The 25,007-nt window shown below is 41.1% G+C and overlaps 1 protein-coding gene across 1 annotated transcript in view; it reads right to left on the reverse strand.

Annotated features, from left to right (window-relative positions):
- The window catches only part of LOC145406050 (L-allo-threonine aldolase-like), a 36,156-nt gene extending 12,071 nt beyond the window's left edge, over positions 1 to 24,085 (reverse strand). Inside the window, exons 1-4 of the mRNA XM_080277237.1 lie at positions 23,921 to 24,085; positions 6,850 to 6,997; positions 1,028 to 1,111; positions 349 to 437 (exon numbers count right to left, since the gene is read on the reverse strand). Of these exons, the coding sequence (XP_080133363.1) occupies positions 349 to 437; positions 1,028 to 1,111; positions 6,850 to 6,997; positions 23,921 to 24,085 (486 nt within the window). The remainder of the gene's footprint in view (positions 1 to 348; positions 438 to 1,027; positions 1,112 to 6,849; positions 6,998 to 23,920) is intronic.
- Between the last annotated feature and the right edge of the window lie 922 nt (positions 24,086 to 25,007).

Raw genomic sequence — 25,007 nt, forward strand, 5'->3', positions numbered from 1 at the left:
TTATTTACATATATTTATTTTCTTTTTTCACAATGCAAAGCAGCTTTTAGTTCCTGAAAAAGGCATTATGTGATTGCTACTTGGCTTTAACAACAGTGACAACATTACTTTTAGGTCCCTTCTTCCTAGCTGAATTTGAGTAAAGTCTGCAAACTTTTATATATATATATATATATATATATATATATATATATATATATATATATTGTTTACATTTAAATGATTGATTTCCCAATACAGCGGCTTATTCTGATTACTTATTATTATTATTATTATTATTATTATTATTATTATTATTATTATCAGATATTCCATTATCATGCATGTTGAAATCTTTCATGAACTAACCTGTGTAGTGCCAGTGTGTTCATGGAGATGTATATGACTCAGGTCTCCTAATATTACTTCACAACCTCGCCTCTCACAGTGACTCAGGACTGAAAGGAAAAAAGAGTTTGGTGGTCGTAGTAGTTGTAGTAGAGTAGTAGTAATAAAAGGAGGAGGAGGAGGAGTAGAAGTGGTTGTTGTGGTAGTAGTGTCATTGTTTTTATTATTATATTGTAGTCGTTTTGGATATTATTATTATTATTATTATTATTATAAAGAGTTTGGTGGTCGTAGTAGTTGTAGTATAGTAGTAATAAAAGGAGGAGAAGGAGGAGTAGAAGTGGTTATTGTGGTAGTAGTGTCATTGTTTTTATTATTATATTGTAGTCGTTTTGGATATTATTATTATTATTATTATTATTATTACTATTATTATCATTATTGTTATTATTATGGATGCAACTACTACTACTACTACCGGTACTTCTTCTCATTATTGTTATTATCATCATCATCATCATCATCATTATTATTATTATTATTATTATTATTATTATTATTATTATTATTGTCATTTTGTTGTTGATGCAGTAGTTATTCTTAGTTATGATTCTTAAAATTACTTTTATTTCATTGACAAACCTATTACATCCCAACAACATTATCATAATTCTCTCTCTCTCTCTCTCTCTCTACTCACCGGCTATAAGGTTGGCCATGGTGCCCGAAGGGACGATCAAGGCTGCTTCCTTTCCTAATAGGGACGCACCGCGCTTCTGTAGAGCTGGGGAGGAGAGAGAGAGAGAGAGAGAGAGAGAGAGAGAGAGAGAGAGAGAGAGAGAGAGAGAGAGAGAGAGAGAGAGAGAGAGAGAGAGAGAGAGAAGATTAAGGAATGTGGTGACAAGATTGACTGGTACAGTCGGGGTCATGAATAACCACCTATCCTCCCGTACCCTGGCTCATTTATGCGCTGCAAGTTACAGTGGGATAAGAGCGGCTGACAGGGAGGGGCCAGAGAGAGAAGGAAGGGTCGGTGGGGAGACTAATGATGGTGCGGGGATGGAGTGAGGGAGGGGAGGCAGAATGAGTGCGAAGTGGTGGTCACATTATTTGTCTAGTTTCTTTCATTCAGGGCATTATATAAAGATGATATTCAGTAGATAATACTCCATTACACCTTGTATAGCGGCGTCAGATAACAAGCATTAGATAGGTGTCGATATCAAGGGCTGGCTCGTGAGAGAAATATACTGACGTGACAGATCAAATGAGTTATTTAAGAGGAGCCTGTGGAGTCACATGGAGAGACAGGCTGACAAATGAGGATATAAAGGAGCGTTGTGGTGTGGATGTGGATGTGATAGGAAGCGTTAGGAGGAACACACTGAGGTGGTTTGGCCATGTGGAGAGGATGGAAGGTGAGACTCTGACGAGGAGAGTGTATGTGAGGTGGAGGGGGGGAGAGGGAGGGGGAGGCCGAGGATGAGATGGAGGGATGGAGAGGAAAGGATTATGAGAGAAGGGAGTGTGAGTTGGGAGCAGGGCAGTGAAATGGCGGGGGACAGGGCGACTTGGAGGCGATTTGTTTGTGGCCACCCCGTACGGGATTAAGGCGTCTGGCAATAGATAGATAGATAGACAGATCAAACATTAGAGCGGAGCCAGATACTCGTGTTTATCCGTATATTTTGACTTCGGACGCAGAATGGAATATGGTTGGCTTTGACTTTAGCAATGTTTATGTAAGAAATGTCCTCTACTCTTACAAGTATTTAATTTTTGGAATCAAATATCTTAATATAACCTTCGACATGACTGTGTCCACAGTAGATATGATCATCCTCTCGGTATACGCTCCCTCTATACAGTCACCATCATGTCAACTCTTTTATAGCATATCTATATGAAAAGGCTATTTAAAATAATTGTGCATAATAGGTAAATTAATTTGATGTCTGTGCACATAGGTGAATATAATAACGATATCTCATCATCTGTCCAAAGGAAAATGAAACAAAATCCTACCCAAACTCCCAAAATATATCCATGTCAATGTTTAGCGACACTGTTCAAGCCAAAGCAACCAGGAAAGCTTAGAAAGTAGTCAAGTGGCCTCCTGCCTCAGTAACCTATTGTAGTCTTCGCCGCTCCGGGGAACAATGTTGTTGATGGTTTGCTGGTTTCGTCTGAACAGCTCTCGCTCGTCCGTGGTGTGCTAGAGGAGGCTGGCTCGTGTCGTCTCGTTCTCTGGCTCCTACGTGTTGACACTTTTGGCCCACATAGTCTCGATGGCTCTGCATTAATGTTTGATCTGTCACGTCAGCATATTTCTCTCCCTAGGCAGCCCTTGATATCACCACCTATCCTAAGCTTGTTATCTAACGCCGGTATACAAGGTGTAATGCAGCATTATCTACTAAATATTATCTCCTGTATATGATGCCATGAATGAAAAAAATAGACAAAGTGACCACCACTTCGCATTCATTCTCCCTCTCCTCTCTCCCCTCCCTTACTCCATCCCCGCACCATCACTCGTCCCCCCACCCACCTTCCCTTCTCTCTCTGGCCCCTCTCTCTCAGCCCCTCTTAAGGGGCTTTCACACATTCAGGAGTCGGACGAAGAATCATTGCGAGTTGCTACTCTTGAGACACTCTGCACCCTACTCCTGACAATTCCTCTATAGTCCTACGGACTCTCGGCAATGTCTCAGGACTCCTCGCGCACTCCTGATATTTTTGACATGTTCAAAATTTTTCGAGAATCGCTACGAATTTTTTTACCTCCTAGCTCGTACCTAAGGCGTTCGAGACTACTCTTAGCGACTCATAGCTACCCTCAACCGATTCTTGTATCAAAAAACCTTTGCGAGTTGCTAAGAATCGTTGTGAGTAACCAAGAGTAGCTAGGCGTCGTTATGAGTTGTTAAGACTAGCAAGGAGTCTTCCAAGAGTAGGTAGGAGTTTCAAAGGAGTGCTCAAAAGTTTCGTTTCGTTTCATCCATGAGTTACGAAGAGTAGCTAAGCGTTATCTATGAGTCGCTACGAATACGCCAAGAACATGGTAAAAGTGTGGTAGGAGTCACTGCGAGTTTGCTGGGAATCCCTAGTCCGCATCCACCAACGCCAAGAGCACAATGGATTGGAATCCCTTGTAGTTGTAGCAGTGGGATTCACCATTGTGGGGGGCACCTGACTGCAATATGCTTGCCGTCCAAGGCACCGACTGCGTGGTGGAAATTCCATTTGTTGGAGAAAAGGGAAACCACCTCCTCCCACTGTTCTGGCGTTGTGTGGCAGGCCAGGACATCCTTCAGGTACTCGGCAATGATGGCCTCACAGGTCTTGGGAATGATAAATGAGATGGTATTGTGGGCCACTCTGAAGCCATATGAAAGAGTTTTGTAGCTATCTCCAGTCGCCAGGTAGCGTAGAGTGATGAACAACCTCAACCCAGGTGACAATGACTTCATCCAGAAGCTGTCCTGCTTCTCGATACGGGAACCAACTCTTTCCAGCAGTTCCATGAACATGTCATCCACTCGAAGAAAATTCTTGAAGCTATGGGAGTCCCCTAACTTCATCTCTTCAATAAGTTTCTCGTACTGGCCGTACATAGGACGTCGTTGCAGCCATAACCTTCTCCAAAGGGTTCTCTTTTGTTTCCTTTTCTTCTTCTCAAGTAACAACCTACTTATTGCATCACTGATGTCGGCTGCTTCACATGCCAAATCCACCTGCAACTTCAGCAGTTTCAAATCGCGGGCACCTCCGGCCATGGTCGTTGAGGATACACAGGTCTATGCTGAATACAAGCTCGCTATTGAATGAGTAGTCCACCTGCATCACATTCTTTAGATATTTTTTTCCGCCCGACACTCCTGACAGACTCGCATCAAATTCTTGATGGTCGTATCGCACTCATAACTACTCTAGTGGGGGTCTTAGCTACTCCTAGCTACTCTTAGCTACTCATGGCTACTTGTAGACCTTTACGGACCATTTGGTTCGGCAATGTGTAGTGACTCTTAACTACTCATAGCGCCGCCCTAAGGAACTCGTAGCAGTGCATAAGCTATGCGTAGCTACTTGTAGCACTCACCTGGCGCACTCATAGATTGCTGGATTCTTGGCCAATCTGACAAGAATCTGCGATGGGTTAGAACTCTTGGCGACTTTTGACCGGCTGATGAATGTGTAAAAGCCCTTTTTCTCCACTGTGACTTGCCGCGCGAAAAGGAGCCAGCCTGAGGCACGGGGTACGGGAGGATAGTTGATTATTTATGACTATGACTGTACAGGCAGACGGATGGATGGGTAGACAGCCAGATACATATATAGATTGACTGGTTCATTGATAGTTGATCAACTGAGTAATATGTATAGACTGATGGATGGGTAGACATAAATTGACTGACTGGTTGATTAAGATATATGAACAGAGGCTGATAGATGGATAGTTACACAGGAAGAGATATACATAGTTAGACCGATAGATAGATAGACAGATAAGCACTGTCCAATATTTATATCCGTATGTATGTATGTTCATAAATTACCATACACTTGCCATTAACAGTACGTTTTATACCCACTGTTCTGCATATACAGTATATATATATATATATATATATATATATATATATATATATATATATATATATATATATATATATATATATATATATATATATATATATATATATATATATATATATATATATATATATATATATATATATATATATATTATATATATTATTATATATACATTATATATATATTATATATATATATATATATATATATATATATATATATATATATATATATATATATATATATATATATATTGTGTGTGTGTATGTGTGTGTTTGAAATTGTGTATGTCTGTATGTATACATGTATATACCTATATGTACGTGTGTATGTGTATGTGTGTGTTTGAAATTGTGTATGTCTGTATGTATACATGTATATACCTATATGTACGTGTGTATGTATGTATATATGTGTGTATGTATGTGTCAAGTACGTGTGCGTGTATCTATGTATGAATGTCTGTGTGTGTGTGTGTGTGTGTGTGTGTGTGTGTGTGTGTGTGTGTGTGTGTGTGTGTGTGTGTGTGTGTGTGTGTGTGTGTGTGTGTGTGTGTGTGTGTGTGTGTGTGTGTGTGTGTGTGTGTGTGTGTGTGTGTGTGTGTGTGTGTGTGTGTGTGTGTGTGTGTGTGTGTGTGTGTGTGTGTGTGTGTGTGTGTGTGTGTGTGTGTGTGTGTGTGTGTGTGTGTGTGTGTGTGTGTGTGTGTGTGTGTGTGTGTGTGTGTGTGTGTGTGTGTGTGTGTGTGTGTGTGTGTGTGTGTGTGTGTGTGTGTGTTCTTACCTTACCTAATTGTTCTTACCTAATTGTATCTTTACAGGAATGAGTCAAGCTCGTACTGTCCCGTGTCTTAAACCATATTTATCGTACATATCCTTAAATTTGTGAATTGTTTTGGCACACACTATTTCATTCGGTAGTGCATTCCTTTGATCAATTGCTCTGTTTGGGAAACTGAATTTCCTTACGTCTTTATCACCTCTTCTTATGCAGTTTTTTGCAGTGTCCTCTTGCTGATGCTTCTCCATATGTTAAGTAATCATTTATGTCTATTTTCTCCTTTCCTGATATGCATTTATATAGCATTATCATGTCACCTCTTTTCCTTCTCTCCTGTAGTGTTGGTAGATTCAGTTTATTTAGTCTTTCTTCGTAGCTTAGGTCCCTTAAGCTTGGTATCCATCTTGTAGCGGCCCTTTGAATTTTTTCAATCTTGTCTATGTGCTTTTTGAGATGAGGACTCCAGACTACTGATGCATATTCCAGGGTTGGTCTAATGAATGATGTTATTACCTTTCTTAGCATGTCTTCATTTATGTATGTGAATGCTATTCTCGTATTTGCAAGCAGTGTATACATGTTCCGTACCTTCTCGCTGATGTGGTCAGCCGGAGATAGTCTGTTATTGATAATCACACCTAGGTCTTTCTCTCTTTCTGATGTATATAGGGTTTTATTTCCTAACTTATAATCCCAATCAGGTCTTTTTCCACTTTTACCAAACTTGATTACATGACACTTGTCCACATTGAATTCCATTTGCCATGTACTACTCCATTCATGAAGTTTATTTAATTCTTCTTGTAGCTCTTTACAAGAGTCTGTGTTAGTAATTCTCCTTTGTATTTTTGCATCATCTGCAGACATATTCAGATAGCTCTCATTTCCAGTGTTACTGTTTATATCATTTATATACACTAAAAACATGATTGGTGCCAGCACTGAACCCTGTGGTACTCCACTAGTCACTTCTTTCCATGATGAGTAGTTTCCTCTTAGCACTGTCCTCATTTCTCTTTTTATGAGAAAGTCTTGCATCCAACAAAACAGTTTGCCTCGAATGTGTGTGTGTGTGTGTGTGTGTGTGTGTGTGTGTCTATTTGTATGTGTACATGTGTGTTTGTTCATAAATTCCCTTACACTCACCATTAACAGTAGGATCTTCGCCATACGGATCAGCTCCCAGTACAGCCTCCATGATTGTCCTTCTCATTGCTGGTGACGGCTGGCTCGTGATGTCACTTCGGACGTCCACCACTCTTACCCCTCCACCACCGCTCCCTTCACCGCTGTCCTGGGGATGAGGTAAACAACAAGAATGATGATGATGATGATGATGATGATGATGATGGTGATGGTGGTGGTGGAGGTGATGATAATGAAGATGTTGATGACTATGGTGGTGATGATGATGATGGTGATGATGGTGGTATGGTGGTGGTAAAAGTGGCGGTACTACTACTACTACTACTACTACTACTAATGATAATAATGTTAATAGAGTGGGGTTTGTTAAGAAAGTGAGTGAGTAGATTTGTAAGTGTGTGTGTGTGTGTGTGTGTGAGAGAGAGAGAGAGAGAGAGAGAGAGAGAGAGAGAGAGAGAGAGAGAGAGAGAGAGAGAGAGAGAGAGAGAGAGAGAGAGAGAGAGAGAGAGAGAGAGAGAGAGAGAGAGAGAATGAAATAAATCTCCCTTTCTCGCTTTAACATAATCGTTTGTTTTAGAATATCTTTTATTTGTTACGAGTAGCTTGAGAGAGAATACTAGTTGAGAAGGGAGAAAAAGTGAGCAGATGAAGAGAACACTTTAATGAACTGTTGAACATAGAGAATGAAACTAATGCGAGTGTAAGTGGCTGGGGAATGGCCGGGAGAAGGAGGGAGTTGAGAAGACAGGGAGAAATCAGTAGGATGGAAGTTGTGGAAACAATGAAGAAAGTCAAAATAGAGAAAGCCCCAGGAACTGATGGAGTGTGTGGTGAAATGCTGAAGCATGGGGGAGAGATTGTAGTAGAATGAATGTGGAAGATGTGCTGATTGGCCTGGGAGGAAGGTAGAGTTCCAGAGGATTGGAAGTCAGGTATAATTATTCCCTTGTACAAAGGAAAAGGGGAAAAAGAAGTGTGTGGTACTCATAGGAGCATTTGTCTTCTTAGTGTAATAGGAAAAGTATACGGTAGAATACTTATTGACAGAGTTAGGGAAATAACAGAGGAATTAGTTGGAGAAGAACAAGGAGGCTTTAGGAAGGGAAGAGGTTGTGTAGATCAGATATTTATTTTTAAATCTTTAGTGGAAATGTTTCTAGAGAAAGGATAGAAGTTGTATGAGGCCTTCATGGATTTGTAGAAAGCATACAGTAAGACAGGGTGGATGGACAAGGATTGTGGAAAGTATTAAGAATATATAGAGTAGATGGGAAGTTGTTGAACGCTGTGAAGAGTATGTATGAGGGTGCTAAGGCTTCAGTGCGTGTGGATAGTGAACTGAGTTTTTCTATTTGAAGGTTGGGTTGAAACAGGGATGTGTCATGTCTCCATGGTTGTTCAATCTGTATATGGATGGTGTTATAAAACAGATACAAGGTAGGGCAGTGGATGTTGGAGTGGCCTTAATGAGAGAGGGCAGTGTTTGGAAACTCCCTGTACTGTTGTTTGCAGATGATACTGTGTTGCTAAGTGAAGACGAAGGGGAGCTGCAAGGCTTGGTGGATGAGTCTGGGAAAGTGTGTAAGAAACGGAATCTAAAGGTGAATGTAGGGAAGAGTAAAGTTATAGTCTTCGAGAGAGGTGAAGTCAGTGAATGTACAGTGAGGTTGGATGATTAGGAAATGGAAAATGTGAGTACGTTTAAGTACTTGGGTAGTGTGATGAGTAAGGATAGAAGTTTGGAGGGTGAAGTGCTTGAAAGGGTACAACAAGGAAGAAAGGTTGCAGGTTCCTTGAAAGCAGTGATAAGACACAGGGAAGTGAGCATGGAAGTGAAAAAGTTATTACATGCCAGTATTGTGATACAAACTCTAACGTATGGAAGTGAAGCTTGGACGTTGTTCGAGGGACACAAGTCAAGAGCGAGAGCAGTGGAAATGAGTTATTTGAGAGGAGCCTGTGGAGTCACATGGAGAGACAGACTGACAAATGAGGATGTGAAGGAGCGTTGTGGTGAGGATGTGGATGTGATAGGAAGCATTAGGAGAAACACACTGAGGTGGTCTGGCCATGTGGAGAGGATGGAGAGTGAGAGACTGACGACGAGAGTGCATATCAGTGAGGTGGAGGGGGAGAGAGGGAGGGGAAGGCCAAGGATGAGATGGAGGGATGGAGTGGAGAGGTATATGAGAGAGGGGGGGGGTGAATTGGGAGCTGGGCAGTGAAATGGCGGGGGACAGGGTGACGTGGAGGCGATTTGTTTGTGGCCACCCCGTATAAGGGATTAAGGTGTCTGGCAATAGATAGAGTGATAGATAGCTTGGGACGCCAACCATCAACCCTTTCGATGAATTGCTACCTTATACTCTGAGGGACAAACCATTCTCTCTCTCTCTCTCTCTCTCTCTCTCACACACACACACACACACACACACACACACACACACACACACACACACACACACACACACACACACACACACACACACACACACACACACACACATAATGCAACTCAGGGACGAGGGAGGCTGGTCACCCTCTTAAATCTCTGGACTAAAATGCCTAGCCCAGGTACTCAATTCGGTGAGGGGATGGTAGGGAGGAGTCTTTTGCGATGAGTATATGGGTCTGTTGCGTGGTAAAGAGTTGTGTGGGAGAGAGAGAGAGAGAGAGAGAAAGAGAGAGTTGTTGATGGTACTACTACTACTACTGCTATACTACTACTATTATTACTACCACCACCACTACTGCTACTACTATTACTACTACTCTACTGCGGCTGCTGTTGCTGCTGCAGCTACTACTGCTACTACTACTGCTACTACTACTAATACTACTGCTACTATACAACTACTACTCTTACTACTGCTACCACTACAACTGCTACTACTACTATTCTACTCCTCCTCCTCCTCCTCATACTACTACTTCTACTACTACTACTACTACTGTTGCAACAACAACAACTACTACTACGGCTTTTGCTGTTGTTACTACTACTACTTACCACTACTACTACTACTATTACTACCGTACTGTTAAGACTACTACTACTACTACCACTACTACTACTACTACTGTCAACATTACTACTACTACCACTACTGCTACTACTACTACTACTGTTAACACTACTACTACTACTACTACTACCACCACTACTGATACTACTAGTACTGTCCTGTGTCTGTGTTAAAATAATCACAATATAAAGAATCCAAAACCTTTTGAACTCAGCTGATTGCCAGGCGCAGTACACTGGCGGAAAATTTAGACTAATAACCAAGGAGACTCATTCCTATCTCATAACTAAGGCATGTAATCTCCTCGGTTAAGGAAGTTCGCTAACACCTCTTCCTAAACGATACATTTTCTAACGCCGTTTCTTAAGTGATTTATTCTGCTTATTGCACTTTACCGTTCTCTTATGTGTCACTTAAATCATCCTGTTATCACCATACTCTTCATAGATAAGAGACACATTGATATTAGCCAGCCATATGCAAAAATAAATCAGTAAGAAAGAGGTGATAGGGAGATGATTGAATTTTACTTACAGTTGTCTTGGCAGACATGATGCTGGCGACCCCTCCTCCAAACAGCGCCAAGACAGACTGGCTGCTCTGAGACCACCTGGGGAATATCTCAAGACGTTTGGGGGGTGAGAGGAAGGAGGGAGAGGAGCGGGAAAGGGAGCGGGGGAGAGGGAGAGGATAGAAAAAATGAGGAGGAAGAGTGAAGAAAGGGAGACCAAGAGAGGGAGAGAGCGAGTGGAGAGAAGGAGAAACACTGGACGAGAAAGGGACGAGGGAGAGAGAGAGAGAACTTTGAAAGATTAGGCTATCAGTGGACTCTCAGCATTTTTTGCGGTGGGGGCTTGAGTTGATAATGATAATGATGATGATTCAACTGTATTGTCACTTGTGTAGAAATTATTTCTAGGGTTGATGATGATGATGATGATGATGATGATGACGATGATGATGATGATGATGATGATGATGATGATGATGATGATGATGATGATGATGATGATGATGACGACGATGATGATCCTACCTTATCCCTGTGTTACATAGGAATTAGGAAGATTATGATAATGTGCAGAACGTGTGTGTGTGTGTGTGTGTGTGTGTGTGTGTGTGTGAGAGAGAGAGAGAGAGAGAGAGAGAGAGAGAGAGAGAGAGAGAGAGAGAGAGAGAGAGAGAGAGAGGGAGAGAGAGAGGGAGAGAGAGAAATATGAGTATATATATATATATATACTGTATATATATATATATATATATATATATATATATATATATATATATATATATATGTGTGTGTGTGTGTGTGTGTGTGTGTGTGTGTGTGTGTATATATCCGAGGTGCTACCGAAAAGTTCCAGTAATTTGAATATTGTAGGAAATTAAGTTACCTTACCTCCTAGTTCTCACTGTCGCCTTCGAAGTAGACCCCTTGGGCATGTATACAGTGGTCCCAGCGTTATTTCCACGAGTCCATGCATCCCTGGAAGCTTCAGGCGTGATGGTCCTGAGCACCTCCTGCGATTCTGTCTGGATATCCTCAATCGAGTCAAATCGACGCCCTTTCAGTCGTAATTTTTGCTTGGGAAACAGGAAAAAGTCGCAGGGGGCAAGGTCAGGCGAATAGGGTAGATGGGGAATGACTACCTTGTTAGTGGAAGCCAGGAACTGCCGGACAACAATTGATATGTGGGTGGGGGCGTTGTCATGATGCAGGACACAGTCCTTGTTCTTCCACTGTTCTGGACGTTTGTGGCGGATGTTCTCCCTCACACGCTGCAAAACTTCACAGTAAAACTTTCCGCTGACAGATTGACCGGGTGGGACAAAGTCCTTGTGGACAATCCCTTGGATATCAAAGAAAACGATCAACATCGACTTGACATTGCTGCGCCATTGGTCCGCCACTGCGAAACCGCCAAATGACCTACACACCACGTTACAATAGAAAGCGTAACTCAACAACATGTCCTTTAACAGGCACAGCCGGTGCCACCCTGATGCACAAAGGGTGCTGCTGACTCCTCCTAGCGGCAAAAGGCAGAACTACAAATGGTTGGCTCCCTCTGTTCAAATTACTGGAGCTTTTGGGTAGCACCTCGTTTGTGTGTATATATATATATATATATATATATATATATCATCATCAGCCGTTTGAGTATCCACTGCAGGACCGGCCTATCCCGACCGAAGTCGGGACGATACAGCCAATATATCTCTGCCAAGTGGCTTAGGCTGTCTGGTAGAGATTGTATGTAGGGTGAGAAGTGCTTGTAAGTGTAATTGTTGTGTTGGAATGGCTTTGGATGTGTGTGTAGTCTGTGAACCAAGTGTAATCGGCCCGCGCAAGCCGACTGGGTCCAAGCTTACTTTATAGTAGGCGACACTGGTTCAACCACAGCACCCCTTGTGTTCGCCAATGAAGTACGTGGCCGGGTGAACACTCCCAAAGTTTTTTACCCTGGCGGGGCGCGAACCCTGGCTCACCCGTGTACGAAACGCACACTCTACCACTGTACCACAGAGGCTCCATATATATATATATATATATATATATATATATATATATATATATATATATATATATATATATATATATATATATATATATATATATATATATATATATATATATATACTGTACCTGCAAAAGGGTGCGATTGTAATCCCATTGAAAATCTATGGGGATTTATGGTTCAGGAATGGGAGGCTCCAGAGCAGACACGGGAGGCTGTAGAAAGAAAGGCGAGAGAGGTATGGGAGAGCATTCGACATAGGCCAAATATATGCAGCAACCTGGTGGACTCTCCTCCGACCAGACTGTGGAAGGTCCTGGATGCTCAAGGTGGAGGGATTAAATATTAGGTCACATTGGCACAATAGTTTTGTGTCCTTGTTTTACAGTATGACTGTTTTTAAAGATTTATGTTTTTTTCCCAAAATTAGGTTAAATATGCTCTATATTATCATTTGGGGTTTTGCTCAGTACATAATAATATGTCCCACAGTATTTGTAATGACCATAGTTGCATAGATAAAACTGAAAAATTTGATATCTACAGTAAGTATGTAACTGCGAGGACAAAATAAAAACTTAGTCAATTTGTGTCTTCCTACACCTGAATTTAACTTCATTCCCTTATTTTTTTTTAATCTACTAGAGTGCATTTCCCTTCCTCTCCTGTCTTTTTTTTTTATCCCGACTTTTTCTCACTCAACACTTATTACATCTATTTCATTCGTCCCTCACATTATTGAGATCCTCTTCCCATAAATGCTAAAGTTAATAAATTATGTCTCCACCAATGCTACCACCAACCAAAACATTATTACATAATCTCCATATATCAGTGTGGGTAACAATACTCTACATAATTAATGCAATAACAACAACCGAACTGTCTGTCGAAATATTTGCTATTTCGCTCTCTCCGTGGTGTCAAATTCCTACAGGGTTCAGTACAATAAGCTTTGTTTAAGTGGCTATGATATAAAGGGTACAGCGTTGTGTTCTTATTTGACCATATGAAAATGAAACGTTATTTCTCCATATACACAATACTGCATCTCCATATCTCAAGCAATTACAGAACAACAAACTATGAAAAAAACAGCAGGTATTTCTGAACTCCGTGTATATTACAAACCTATCACTGAAGTCATAACTGGGCTCGTGTGTTTCGTCGGAGAGAGTCTTATTAAGGTTCAGTTTAGTGAACCCGTCCATCATGAACTGGCCAATGTTCGGTGGCCCGTCATTTCTTCAACCGTGGTTTCGACCCTCCTCCAGCCAGGGGGTGTAAAGGAACCAGGGATCGTGACTGTACAATATTTAGCATACACACAGAGCATACCATCTTACGCTGTTTTAGTTGCATTATAGTGTGTCTGTCTGTCTGAACCTTATTACGTACTTCAGATTAATTAGGTGCTTTCTTTCTTTTCAGAGATACAAAATGAAATGGGAATTGTGCATTATCAGTAGAAAACCAGGTGGTGAACTGCGTTGTCCTAACAGCCATATGAAAAATGAGGTACAGGATTACCAGAACTTTCTCCAGAATGTTGACCAGTTTAGAGAACTTGATGTAATGCCCACTGAGGTTTCCTTCAAAGGTTATGCAGAAACGCTCGCAGCCAACAAGGGAAAGTGGCATAAAGCGTGCCACTTTAAGTTTGCAACCTCGAAACTAGAAAGAGTACGGTAACAATCTGTGAAGAAATGAAAATAGAAAAGGGGGTCAGAAGAGGAAGTTCAAATGAAAAGCATTGGGAAGCCCCAACCAAAAAACAATGCATCTTCTGTTGCAAGGACGTTGGCAAATTACATAAATGCTCGATTATGACCCTCGATCAAAAGCTTAGGCAGATGGCAAATGAAGTTCAGGATGCAGCATTACTCGCCGAAGTTGCTGCAGGGAATTTGGTTGTAATCGAGGCACAATATCACTAGGATTGTCTGACCCAATACACAAATTGGTATCGGAGTTCTCAGTGAGTCGACTATGGATACGATAATTTAGATAAAAAACTTCTGGAAGCACGTGTGTTTGCTGACTTTGTGTCATATATTGAGAGTTGTGATGAGGTAGGGACCTATATATTTAAACTTGTGGAGCTTCACAGCCTCTGTGTTCACCGCTTGGAAGATTTCGACATAGCAGAGTCAAAAAACACGACTCGGAGACAAGCTTTGGGGACACTTTCAAAGTCAATGCCAGGTTCAGTCAGATGGATGGATTATATTAGTCGTGTCCAATGAGGGATTAATGGAGCTTTCTAGAGAAACCATTGACTCAAGGGACTATCAGGCTGAGGCACTTTCGATTGTAAGAGTCGTGAAATATCTTCGTCAAGATGTCTTTGACATTTGTGGATTTCAGTTCATGGGCAAGTTTACACCTGGCTGTCAAAGTGAGTCTGTGCCAAGAAGTCTAAAGACGCTAGTCTCCATACTGCTTAGTGGAACATGTGTAAAACAACAGAGCACCCCAGAGTCACAGGCATGCCTAATAATTTGCCAGCTCATATTATTCAACATGCACCATATGTCGCAGGGTGATAAAACGCGTCACTCAAAGGACAGAGAACCTACCCTGCCCCTTTACTTGAGTCTCCAGACACACACACTTACCAGAAACAAGAAAATGGGGCAGAGACTTCTCACTCCTGGTCTGAGTGCAAACTATAACCGTAGGATTGAAATCAAGAGTGCAATTTGCTTTGCAAGCATTACTTAGATGAAGGTCATGTCTGCCCCAGTCTGCTACGCAAAAGCTTCTTCACAGTTGAGGCTCTAGATAACATGCACCATAATCCTTCATCGACAACAGCTGAGGACTCTTTTCACGGAACTGGCATTAACATGCTTCAGTTTCCAAAGAAAGACAACAGCAGAGAGCAGAGAATGTATAACACTTGACTGGAAGGGTAAATCAAACTACACTTTGCCAGTGAAGTACACAACTGTCCCTGCTGTGGCTAGCTAGAATCTCCTTCTGTCTGTATCGCCAGTCAGTCTAAAAGAAATATATGAAATACTGGTACTAGAAGATGAAACAACTGCTGAGAAGACCTGAATTAAGAAAACCTCTGAACTGCTAGAGAAAGAACAGCTTGAAAGGGATGACAAGGTTGCCTGGGCTGCATTCCATGCAGCAGCTCAGACAGAACCATCTGATCCATCTGCTTTGACTGCATTGACCTGGACAGACTGTCTGCGGGCAGAGCAAAATCGACCAATCCCCGAAGGTTGTGCTTGGAGAAAGGACAGTGATTCGTGGAAGCTTGTCTGGACACACGAGCGGCAACCATGTCCTGCAGGGAATTCATTAAATGTGGTTGTAAAGCCCAGCCATTCTGTAATCGTCACTGTAAATCTAAACTGGCAGGACTTCTTTGTACAAGAATGTGCAAATGTGGCGGTTCCTGTTAACTCTAAATGGAATAATGGATGTATTTACATAAACGCTTTGGCCAAAGAAAAATACGTAGGCCTACTCTTTCTTCTGCTGTGTTCCATAGTTGGGGGAAAGACATGCTGATTATCCATGTACTCGCTACTGTGATATACAAAAGTGTTTTATGATTATCTTCACTTGATATGGAATTCATTAAGACTTTTTAAAAATTTTCTCACTGTAATTATAGCATTTATAAAAGCATATTATTGTAGAGGTATTGTCCATATATGTTTGCATTGTGGTGTGGATGTGGATGGGACTGGCAGCATTAGGAGGAACACACTGAGGTGGTATGGCCATGTGGAGAGGATGGAGAGCGAGTGACTGACGAGTGATGAGGAAAGTGTATGTGAGTGGGTGGAAAGGGGAGAGTAGAATGCAAAGGAGTACAAAGGAACGGAAACAGCAACAGACCTTATGGTCCTTTTGAGGCTGCTTGTTGCAGAGAAGACTATCACTATGATATCTGATTCTGCAAGTAGAAGTAAAGATAATAAAGCAAGAAGGTTCTGCCCCATCCACCAAACCCTCCAGTCAAAGCTGGCAGGAAAGAAGCGATAAGTACCACAATGCAGCATGGAAAAGCTGACATGGAATTTTCATAGAAAAGGCTGAAAAATGGTAAGCTATAGTCTGTCCTATATCTATACAATACGGGTGTCAATGAGCGGTGGGGGAGGCGGTGGCTCAATCGGCAGAGAGGTGGCCTGTGGTCCTACCGGACCCAGGTTCAAATCCCCGCTGGAACAGGGAACAGTTTATGGATTTGAATTTCATGTAAAGCAGACTTTACCGAGACCTCCCGACATGTAAAAATACCCCAGCTAATACCAATACACCAGTCCTGTATGAGACAGCCCTAGCATGTATTCCATATGGACGGTGGGTGTTAGCACCGAAGTGGTGACATGTAGAGGTGTATCATATGTAGTTGGACTACTGGCCTTGGGAGCAGGCTGTGAAGCCTATGCCCAGAGTCGAACACATAAACAAAAAAATAAAGCTACAATTATCATTAATTACATATTACTTCCCTGCTGTAGTTTTATCATGATCTGAAATAGAGAAAAACAGTTTACATTATTATTCAGTCATGAAGGCTTTTATTTGGGGATTTGAAGAGAGATACTTATCCAAGCGATTTTTTATTGTCGCCAATATACAGCAGTCAATGACATCCCTGGGCAGTTTATTCCAAATGTTAACAACCCTGTTAGAGAACAAATGTTTGACTTCATTAGACTGGAAATGCTTTCCAATAATCTAATACCCATTACCTCAAGTATAGTTCGAAGGATCAGTTGGAAATTACTTGCCAACATTCATATTATCAATTCCTTCAATAACCTTGAATACTTGAATCAGATCTCCTCGTAGTGTGCACTTTGATAAATTAAATAACTTTAGTTCATTTAATTGCTCCTCGTATGATTTGCTCCTCAGTCTGGGTATCATTTTTGTTACTCATCACTGCATTTCCCTATATCTTTCCTGCAATACGGTGACCAGAACTGCACACAGTACTCTAGATGTGGGCACACTAAGGAATTGTACAGGGTAAGAATTATATATTCAGATTTGAACTCAAATGATCTACCTACAACTCCAACTAGTTTGTTAGCTTTCTTTATAGCTTCTGTGCACTGTTTACTTGGCTTCAGATCATCTGTTACAATTATTCCCAGATCCTTTGCATGGTTTACATTCATGAGTTGAGAATGATTCATTGTATAACTAAGTTGTTCAATTTTGCTTCCAGTATTTAGAAGTTTGCATTCATCAATAATAAAATCCATTTGACATTTTTCCTCCCAATTAAGGAATTCATCAATATCACTTTGAATCAAATTTCTTTGTTCTGGAGTATCTGCTCTATTACCAATCTTCACATCAGCAGCAAATTTTGATAATTTACACAACACTTCTTCACCAATGTCGTCTCTATAGTTCAAGAATAATAAAGGACCCAAAACTGAGCTCTGTGGTACTCCACTTATAATATTTTTCCGGTCCGATTCCTTACCACTGATTACAACTCTTTGTTTATAATTCGTAATCCAGCTTTCAATCCATCTTACTGCACTGCCACTGATACCACAGACGCACAGTTTCTTGAGAAGTTGGATATGTTGAATATTATCAAATGCTTTTTTTAAATCAAGGTAAATGACTCCGACTAATTTAATGCTGTCGTACAAGTTTATAATATCGTTGAAAAAGTCAAGTAGACAAGTAAGACATGACCACTTATTTCAGAATCCATGCTGAGAGACTTTGATGATATTGTTCTGTTCTAAATATTGACCAGTTTATCTCTGATTATGGTTTCTAATAATTTGCAAACAACTGATGTCAAGCTTGTTGGTCGGTATGTGCTGGGTTGAGACGTCTCCCTTTCTGAATATCGGAGTTCTATCTATCTATCTATCTATTGCCAGACGCCTCAATCCCGTTTGGGGTGGCCACAAACAAATCGCCTCCAAGTCGCCCTGTCCCCCGCCATTTCACTGCCCTGCTCCCAACTCACACCCCCCTCTCTCATATACCTCTCCACCCCATCCCTCCATCTCATCCTCGGCCTCCCCCTCCCTCTTCCCCCCTCCACCTCACTCACATACACTCTCTTCGTCAGTCTTTCACCCTCCATCCTCTCCACATGGCCAAACCACCTCAGTGTGTTCCTCATAACACTTCCTATCACATCCACATCCACACCACAACGCTCCTTTATATCCTCATTCGTCAGCCTGTCTCTCCATGTGACTCCACAGGCTCCTCTTAAATAACTCATTTCCACTGCTCTCACTCTTGACTTGTGTCCTTCCAACAACGTCCAAGCTTCACTTCCATACGTTAGAGTTGGTATCACAATACTGTCATGTAGTAACTTTTTCACTTCCATGCTCACTTCCCTGTTTCTTATCACTGCTTTCAAAGAACCAGCAACCTTTCTTCCCTGCTGTACCCTTTCAAGTTACATTTGCTAATTTCCAACCGCTTGGTACAGTGCCACTTATGAGAGAGAGAATGAATAAATGTGTTAAGGGTCTCACTATTTCATCTTTTGCCTCCTTTAAGACTCTTGGAGATATTCTGTCTGGCCTTGGTGTTTTATTTATCTTTTATTTATTTAGTGGAAGAAGTACATCTCTCTCACTCATAATAATTTCTTTGAGTGTGTTGTTTTCATCTACGTGTGCAGAGGACAATGTCTGGATCGAACATGGACTTTCTACCGTAAATAGCGATGTAAAGAAAGTATTAAGAATTTTAGCCATGTCTGTTTCATCATTTGTATGCTCACCATCTGCTGATACTGATGGTCCTATTGTTGGTGTTAATATTTTCTTATTTCTGATATAACTGAAAAATTCTTTGGGGTTTGACTTACTGATGCTTGCAATATGCACTTCAACGTTTTTCTTACTTTGCTTTATTAACTTTTTAGCATTATGACATAAGTTATGGTAAATATCTTTATGATCCCCATTATTAGTGGTTTTGTACTTCTGATAAGCAAGTTCCTTTCCTGAAAGACTTCTATAAATACTACTGTTCCACAATTGTGGCTTATCTGTGTGAGACAGAATGTTCATAGTACTGATCCAGTACTTTGGATCCGAATCCAAAGTTGTCGAGAGCACGTTAATGAAATATAACCTGCATTCCAGTTTCGTTTGTACTCATCTATGAACCCAGTAACATGCTGGTAACATTCGTCCTATAGCCTACACAAAGTACCATATGGACTTACAATTATAAATGTTTACCCATGTTACTCCATTTTAACAGTGTCTGTTCATGTTATAGCCTTAAATTTTTGTGTCTAGATTTAACTTGACACAATCTTCTCATATATTTGTATATGTATAATCTATTAAACCCTATTTCTTGCAAGTATTATTGATTACAATTTTGCAAACTGATTACTTCCTCCCAACGTAATAATACCCCTTCACTGTCGTTCCTATCTTGCCTGTCCTCTCTATTTCATACAAATACACTCCAGTCTTACTGTTGAACTAACAAGCCTCATTCTCCCTGTCTGTCTATTCTTTGAAATTTAATCTCAAACTTCATCCAGGACTGGCACCAGCAAAACGCTTCTAGCAATTTCTGTCAAAAGAGCAAACCTTATTACCGTTCTCCCTTACCACTTTAATCCCGGCATTGTTTTGGATGCATTCAGATTTCATATTAATACTCTCACCAGGATTTTCTTTAACAGAAACCTTGTCATTTTCAGTATTAGGAATGTAATTTGGCATTTGGAGTTGGCTAATAACTGACGATTTTGCTTATTTGAGAAAAATACTGGCAATCAAAGTGGTAAGCTCCCCTTCGTCATGTACCAACTTAATGTTCCACCCCCACTCTTCGGTTTCCTTTCTGATTTTTCTCTCGATAACATTTAATACCCTTTAATATTAACTCTAAATTAAATACTCAAAACTTTGCATAACTTCAACAGATATCCTATTCTTGTTGGATATTTTGTTTCACAACCTTTCAGCAGGTATTATACTTTACCTTTTAATGCGTTCCTGTCCCACTACACGTCCACTTGCTTTGATAATTCCAGTCGGCAAATTTTGTCCATTTATATTAATATAATAACGCCGAGATTTAACCAGTTCTAGATTTAAATTAACTGAAGTAACTGTATTCTCACAATAACCAAAATTTAAGAGTATGGAGCTATAACGCATTGATATTGACAATTTATTGCGCTATGAAATAAGATGCATTTACAAGAACTGAAATGATACTCAGGACACTTAAGTTTGAGTGATGAGGACACTTCACAAGGTCATATCACATTGAATTTAAAGAAACAGAAAGTAATGCATAACAAATGACAGACTTTGCAGGAAAAAATTTCCATCTGATGTGAAACAACCCCCTCCCATACCCATCGCTTAGTACCATTTGCAGCTCAACTGTTATGGTGACTCCTGGGTACTGTACCTTATTCTAGGTCGTATCTCTTTAAGTTAATTGTTGGGAAATCATATACAGTCAAAGGATAAATTATCATACACGCAGTGCACCCATCCCTATTGGTGCTGGAGAAGGATGCCTTCACGTGGTGGCATCAGTATATCCAGGCGGCTCCACTGTGCAGCTATACAGTTATCCCTCAGTCCTTTCCTTACCCTCCAGAAGGAGGATATTGGACTGCAAGAGAAGGGCAAATTCAGGCTGCAGTCCAGAAGGTTCATGTTTGGATAAGGAAACAACAACAACAACAACCATGCCAAACATTAAAAGCCACACCTGACTAGGTAGAGTTTGTGTGAATGAGTGCGTGTGTGGAGTGAAGCTTTAGTGCTAGGTGAATATTGGTACTAGTTATTGTGTTGGCAGTGGTACGTCACTTGAGAGGAGGTGTTATCTGCTACATAACATGGTTCCATTTCCATCAAACGTGCCTTGTTGGACAAACACATTCTCACATTACTGGGGCCAAGCACCATAAACAACATTCCTGGTAGGGATATAATTGGGAGAAAGAAAATATGTTTACCTGCTGTGCTACAGAATTTCTCGCTTAACAGTGACTAGTTGCGTGTGTGTGTGTGTGTGTGTGTGTGTGTGTGTGTGTGTGTGTGTGTGTGTGTGTGTGTGTTATCTTTAGCAGCAACAATTTTTCCAATTCAGAAAAAAGTGCAACATTAGTTTTCCTTTTCCCACCTCTCCCCTCCTCATTTACTTGTGTTTGTTATTCAAGTATACACGATGTTAGTGTTCTCGTGCACAGACTTTTACATATATCGTCCTTATCTAAAAATGATAAACATCATGTTAGAGATACTTAAAAAGTAGAATGCATGGATCATCATTAAAGAAGTGCTTAAACCCATCGCGTCTGACATATATTCCCGCCAACCCTTCTTCCAAGCTGCCATTTCTGAGACAATCGTCTATTTTTTAACCTTCACATCTCAGCTAATACTTAACCAACAATAAAAAACTAAGTTTCATAATACTCAACAATCGTTCGACTTCAAGCTGATTGCCTCAGATGGTCCATGAAGTGCGTGTAGTGAGAGAGTGAGTGGGGAAAAGGGGCATTTTTTTTTTCTTTGCCTGTGTCTGTGTGCGTAGCATAGGTGCGGTAACACAACTAAGGCTTAAACTATCCCTCCAAAATAATAACACTTCCAGAAGACCACAGTCCACCACAAACACTATTTCTGTGTCTATTTTCCAGAAGTGTGGCATGATTCTGCTCCAAGTCCGGTAACCATAGCAACGACCTTGAGGCAGGCTGTCTCTGGTATTGTACAAGGCAGTGTTCCTGTTTGCCTCACCACCATCCCACCACCACCGCCTTACACACACACACACACACACACACACACACACACACGGATATGTATGTGAGGCTTGCATTGTCTCTCGATTCTAGCACCGCTGTGCCACTAGAAGTCTGGGTATTACAACAGCTACTACAAATACTACTTCTGTTACTACTGCAACTACCACTACTACTACAACTACTACTACTACTACTACTACTTATTTTTTTTTTAAATAACCTCCATCCATTGGGGAATTATATTGTGAAGATCAAAACCAACCTTCCTAATACAGTTCACCATTTGGAGTTGTAATGTGAAGGTTAACACTAACCCTCATATTACAATCCGTTGGCCCCAAGCACGCCAACGGCTGTGGTTACCAACCATCTACTATTACTCTTATTATTTTATTTTATATATATTGATAATACAGTGTAAATTAAGACATTAAGCTATTGGAGTCGCTGGTCTATGTGACTCTCGACCACTGTAGCTTCGTAATCCATACCAGCCAGTGAGACAGGCCTGAGGGCTGATGATCTTGTGCCTCTGAGACAGCAGAGCAGACCTCACGAGGGAGAATGACAGCCGACATCTCATCTAGGCCATAACAGAACTCTGCAGTTGACATTTCTTCTCAGAAAGAACCTCTGCCAGTCTCGAGTAGAATCTCACTGCCTCTGGACCCATTCCACCTGATGTTGTGAGCACAAGGAGATTGAATCGACCATGGTCCACATGTTGGATCCTTTCTTGATAATTTCTATTTTTTTCTTGTTCATTCCTTTTGTGTGCAGCTTCAAGAGACAGTTCACGATGACACGCTGCCATGGGATCGAATATCCTGATGTCGAAGAACGCCCTCTGCCCACGTGTCCAGAAACCTCGAGCACTGACATCCACTGTTGCATCATTTGATGTGTTTGCTGTTCTGTGGGTGAAGTGTTCGCCGTCCAGGGGTAGCAGAGCTGGCTCAAACGTCACATCATGGCATATTTCCTGCAGCATTTTGGCAGTGAGGTCGCGTACTTCATCGTGTCGGATGCAAACAAAGCCTCCCTTCTTGCATTCTACTACTACTATTACTACTACTACTACTACTAATACTACTACTCCACAAAACTTAAAAAAAACAATTGTGTACAAAACAGGTATTCACCTACTGTCCATAATCGAAAATATTTACCACTAAAACAGATTTTTTTTTCCAGTACACTGTACTTTTTCATAATAAAAATATGTACACATACGAAAACTCTCAATAAAAATAAGTCATTGACTTCATCATGAAACAAAGTTTCTGCCTCCATTACTCACATAAATATACACAGAGCAATAAAACCATTTTTTTTCTAATTACACAAAAAACAACATGTGTACTAAACTAACGCTAACTTATGTATACAACCCAGACTTCAACCACTTGGTCATTGAGTGAAATTCAAAGAAACAGGTAGTGCACAGTGCCACCTGACATTCAGCACACCACCACCTCGTCATATGGCATTACTGTGGTCGGCGTGCAAAAATAGCAATGCTTGACGGCTTCCTTGCCTGCAGGTGTTGGAGGCAGTGCATCCATGTAATGCCTACTGAGGTAGTCCCTGCACGGCAACCTGTCAGGCAGTTGCTGTACATTGTGCCTCCGTTACCCAGCAGGCACTACTTGGCCATCTCTTAAGAGGGCCGTGAATTACATCCTTCTCAAACTGTCCCAGCAGGCACTGTTTGGCCCTATCTCTCCAGGAGGCCGTAAATTACATCCTTCTCAAACTGTCTTAGGGACGTGCTTGTCTGTGTTACTGTCCTTGTAAAGAATGAAGGCATTCAGTACACAGATGTCAGGTACATATAAGAATGCCTTCTTGTACCATTTACAGCACCGCCTCAGACAGTAGATGGTGCCAATCTGCATATCAGATTTATCGACGAGTCGCATGTTGACGTTATAGTCAATAACTGCATTTGGCCTGAAGACTGGCTGCCTTGTTTTTTTGTCGACCTTGCCTGTGTGTATCAACTTACCTTCATGGACCGTGAAGAGGACATTTACATTTTGCTTATCATGCCAATGCATAGCAAGAAGTTTACCTGATTTCAAGGTCCTGCACTTCCCCTTCATGGTGCCCTTGGGAAAGGATGGCCAATGTTTCCCCTCTGCGCGGGCAGTGCCACACTATCCAATCTTGTGTTCTTGCAGGTATTTTGCCAGACTTGGCGCCGTGTAATAATTATCGGTAAACAGGATATGGTTGCCACCGAAGTACCTGTCCATGAGCTTCTTCACTACTAACCCAGAGAAGCCATGGGTGTCGTCCTTTGATAACTCCGCATCACTGGCTGTATACACAATAAAATCTATCACAAAGCCAGTCTTGCAGTCACACGAAACAAGAAACTTTATTCCAAAATGATGTCTTTTTGATGGTATGTACTGTATGAAGGCAAGACGTCCCCAGAACAGAACAGGCGACTCGTAAATAACAACTTTCTGGAATGGCCTGAAGTATGATCTAAATTATTCCTTCATAATTTCTAAAATCAAGCTAATTTTCCACAATCTATCGTTCGGATGTTGGTCCATGTTGGATAAAAATTGCAGATAGTATACAGCTCCGTTCAGAAATTCGTACTACACCCAATGTGGAAGGCGCTAGTCTCGGCCCCTCCTTCCCAGACGACAGGTTACAGTTTCGAACCTCCCACGAGCAACCAGAATTTAGCTAGTATCAAAGCAGTGTCATTCGCTCACCGACTGTTAAATGAAATGAGAATTTTATTTTCATACTCGTAGGTATCAGTCAATCTTACTGCTGATTAAATGATGAAATTATGTTTATATTCGCGTGCCTTAAAAAATA

The sequence above is a fragment of the Coenobita brevimanus genome, chromosome 69, assembly GCF_032717465.1.
Source record: "Coenobita brevimanus isolate Jiangsu-jjx chromosome 69, ASM3271746v2, whole genome shotgun sequence".
NCBI lineage: Eukaryota > Metazoa > Arthropoda > Malacostraca > Decapoda > Coenobitidae > Coenobita > Coenobita brevimanus.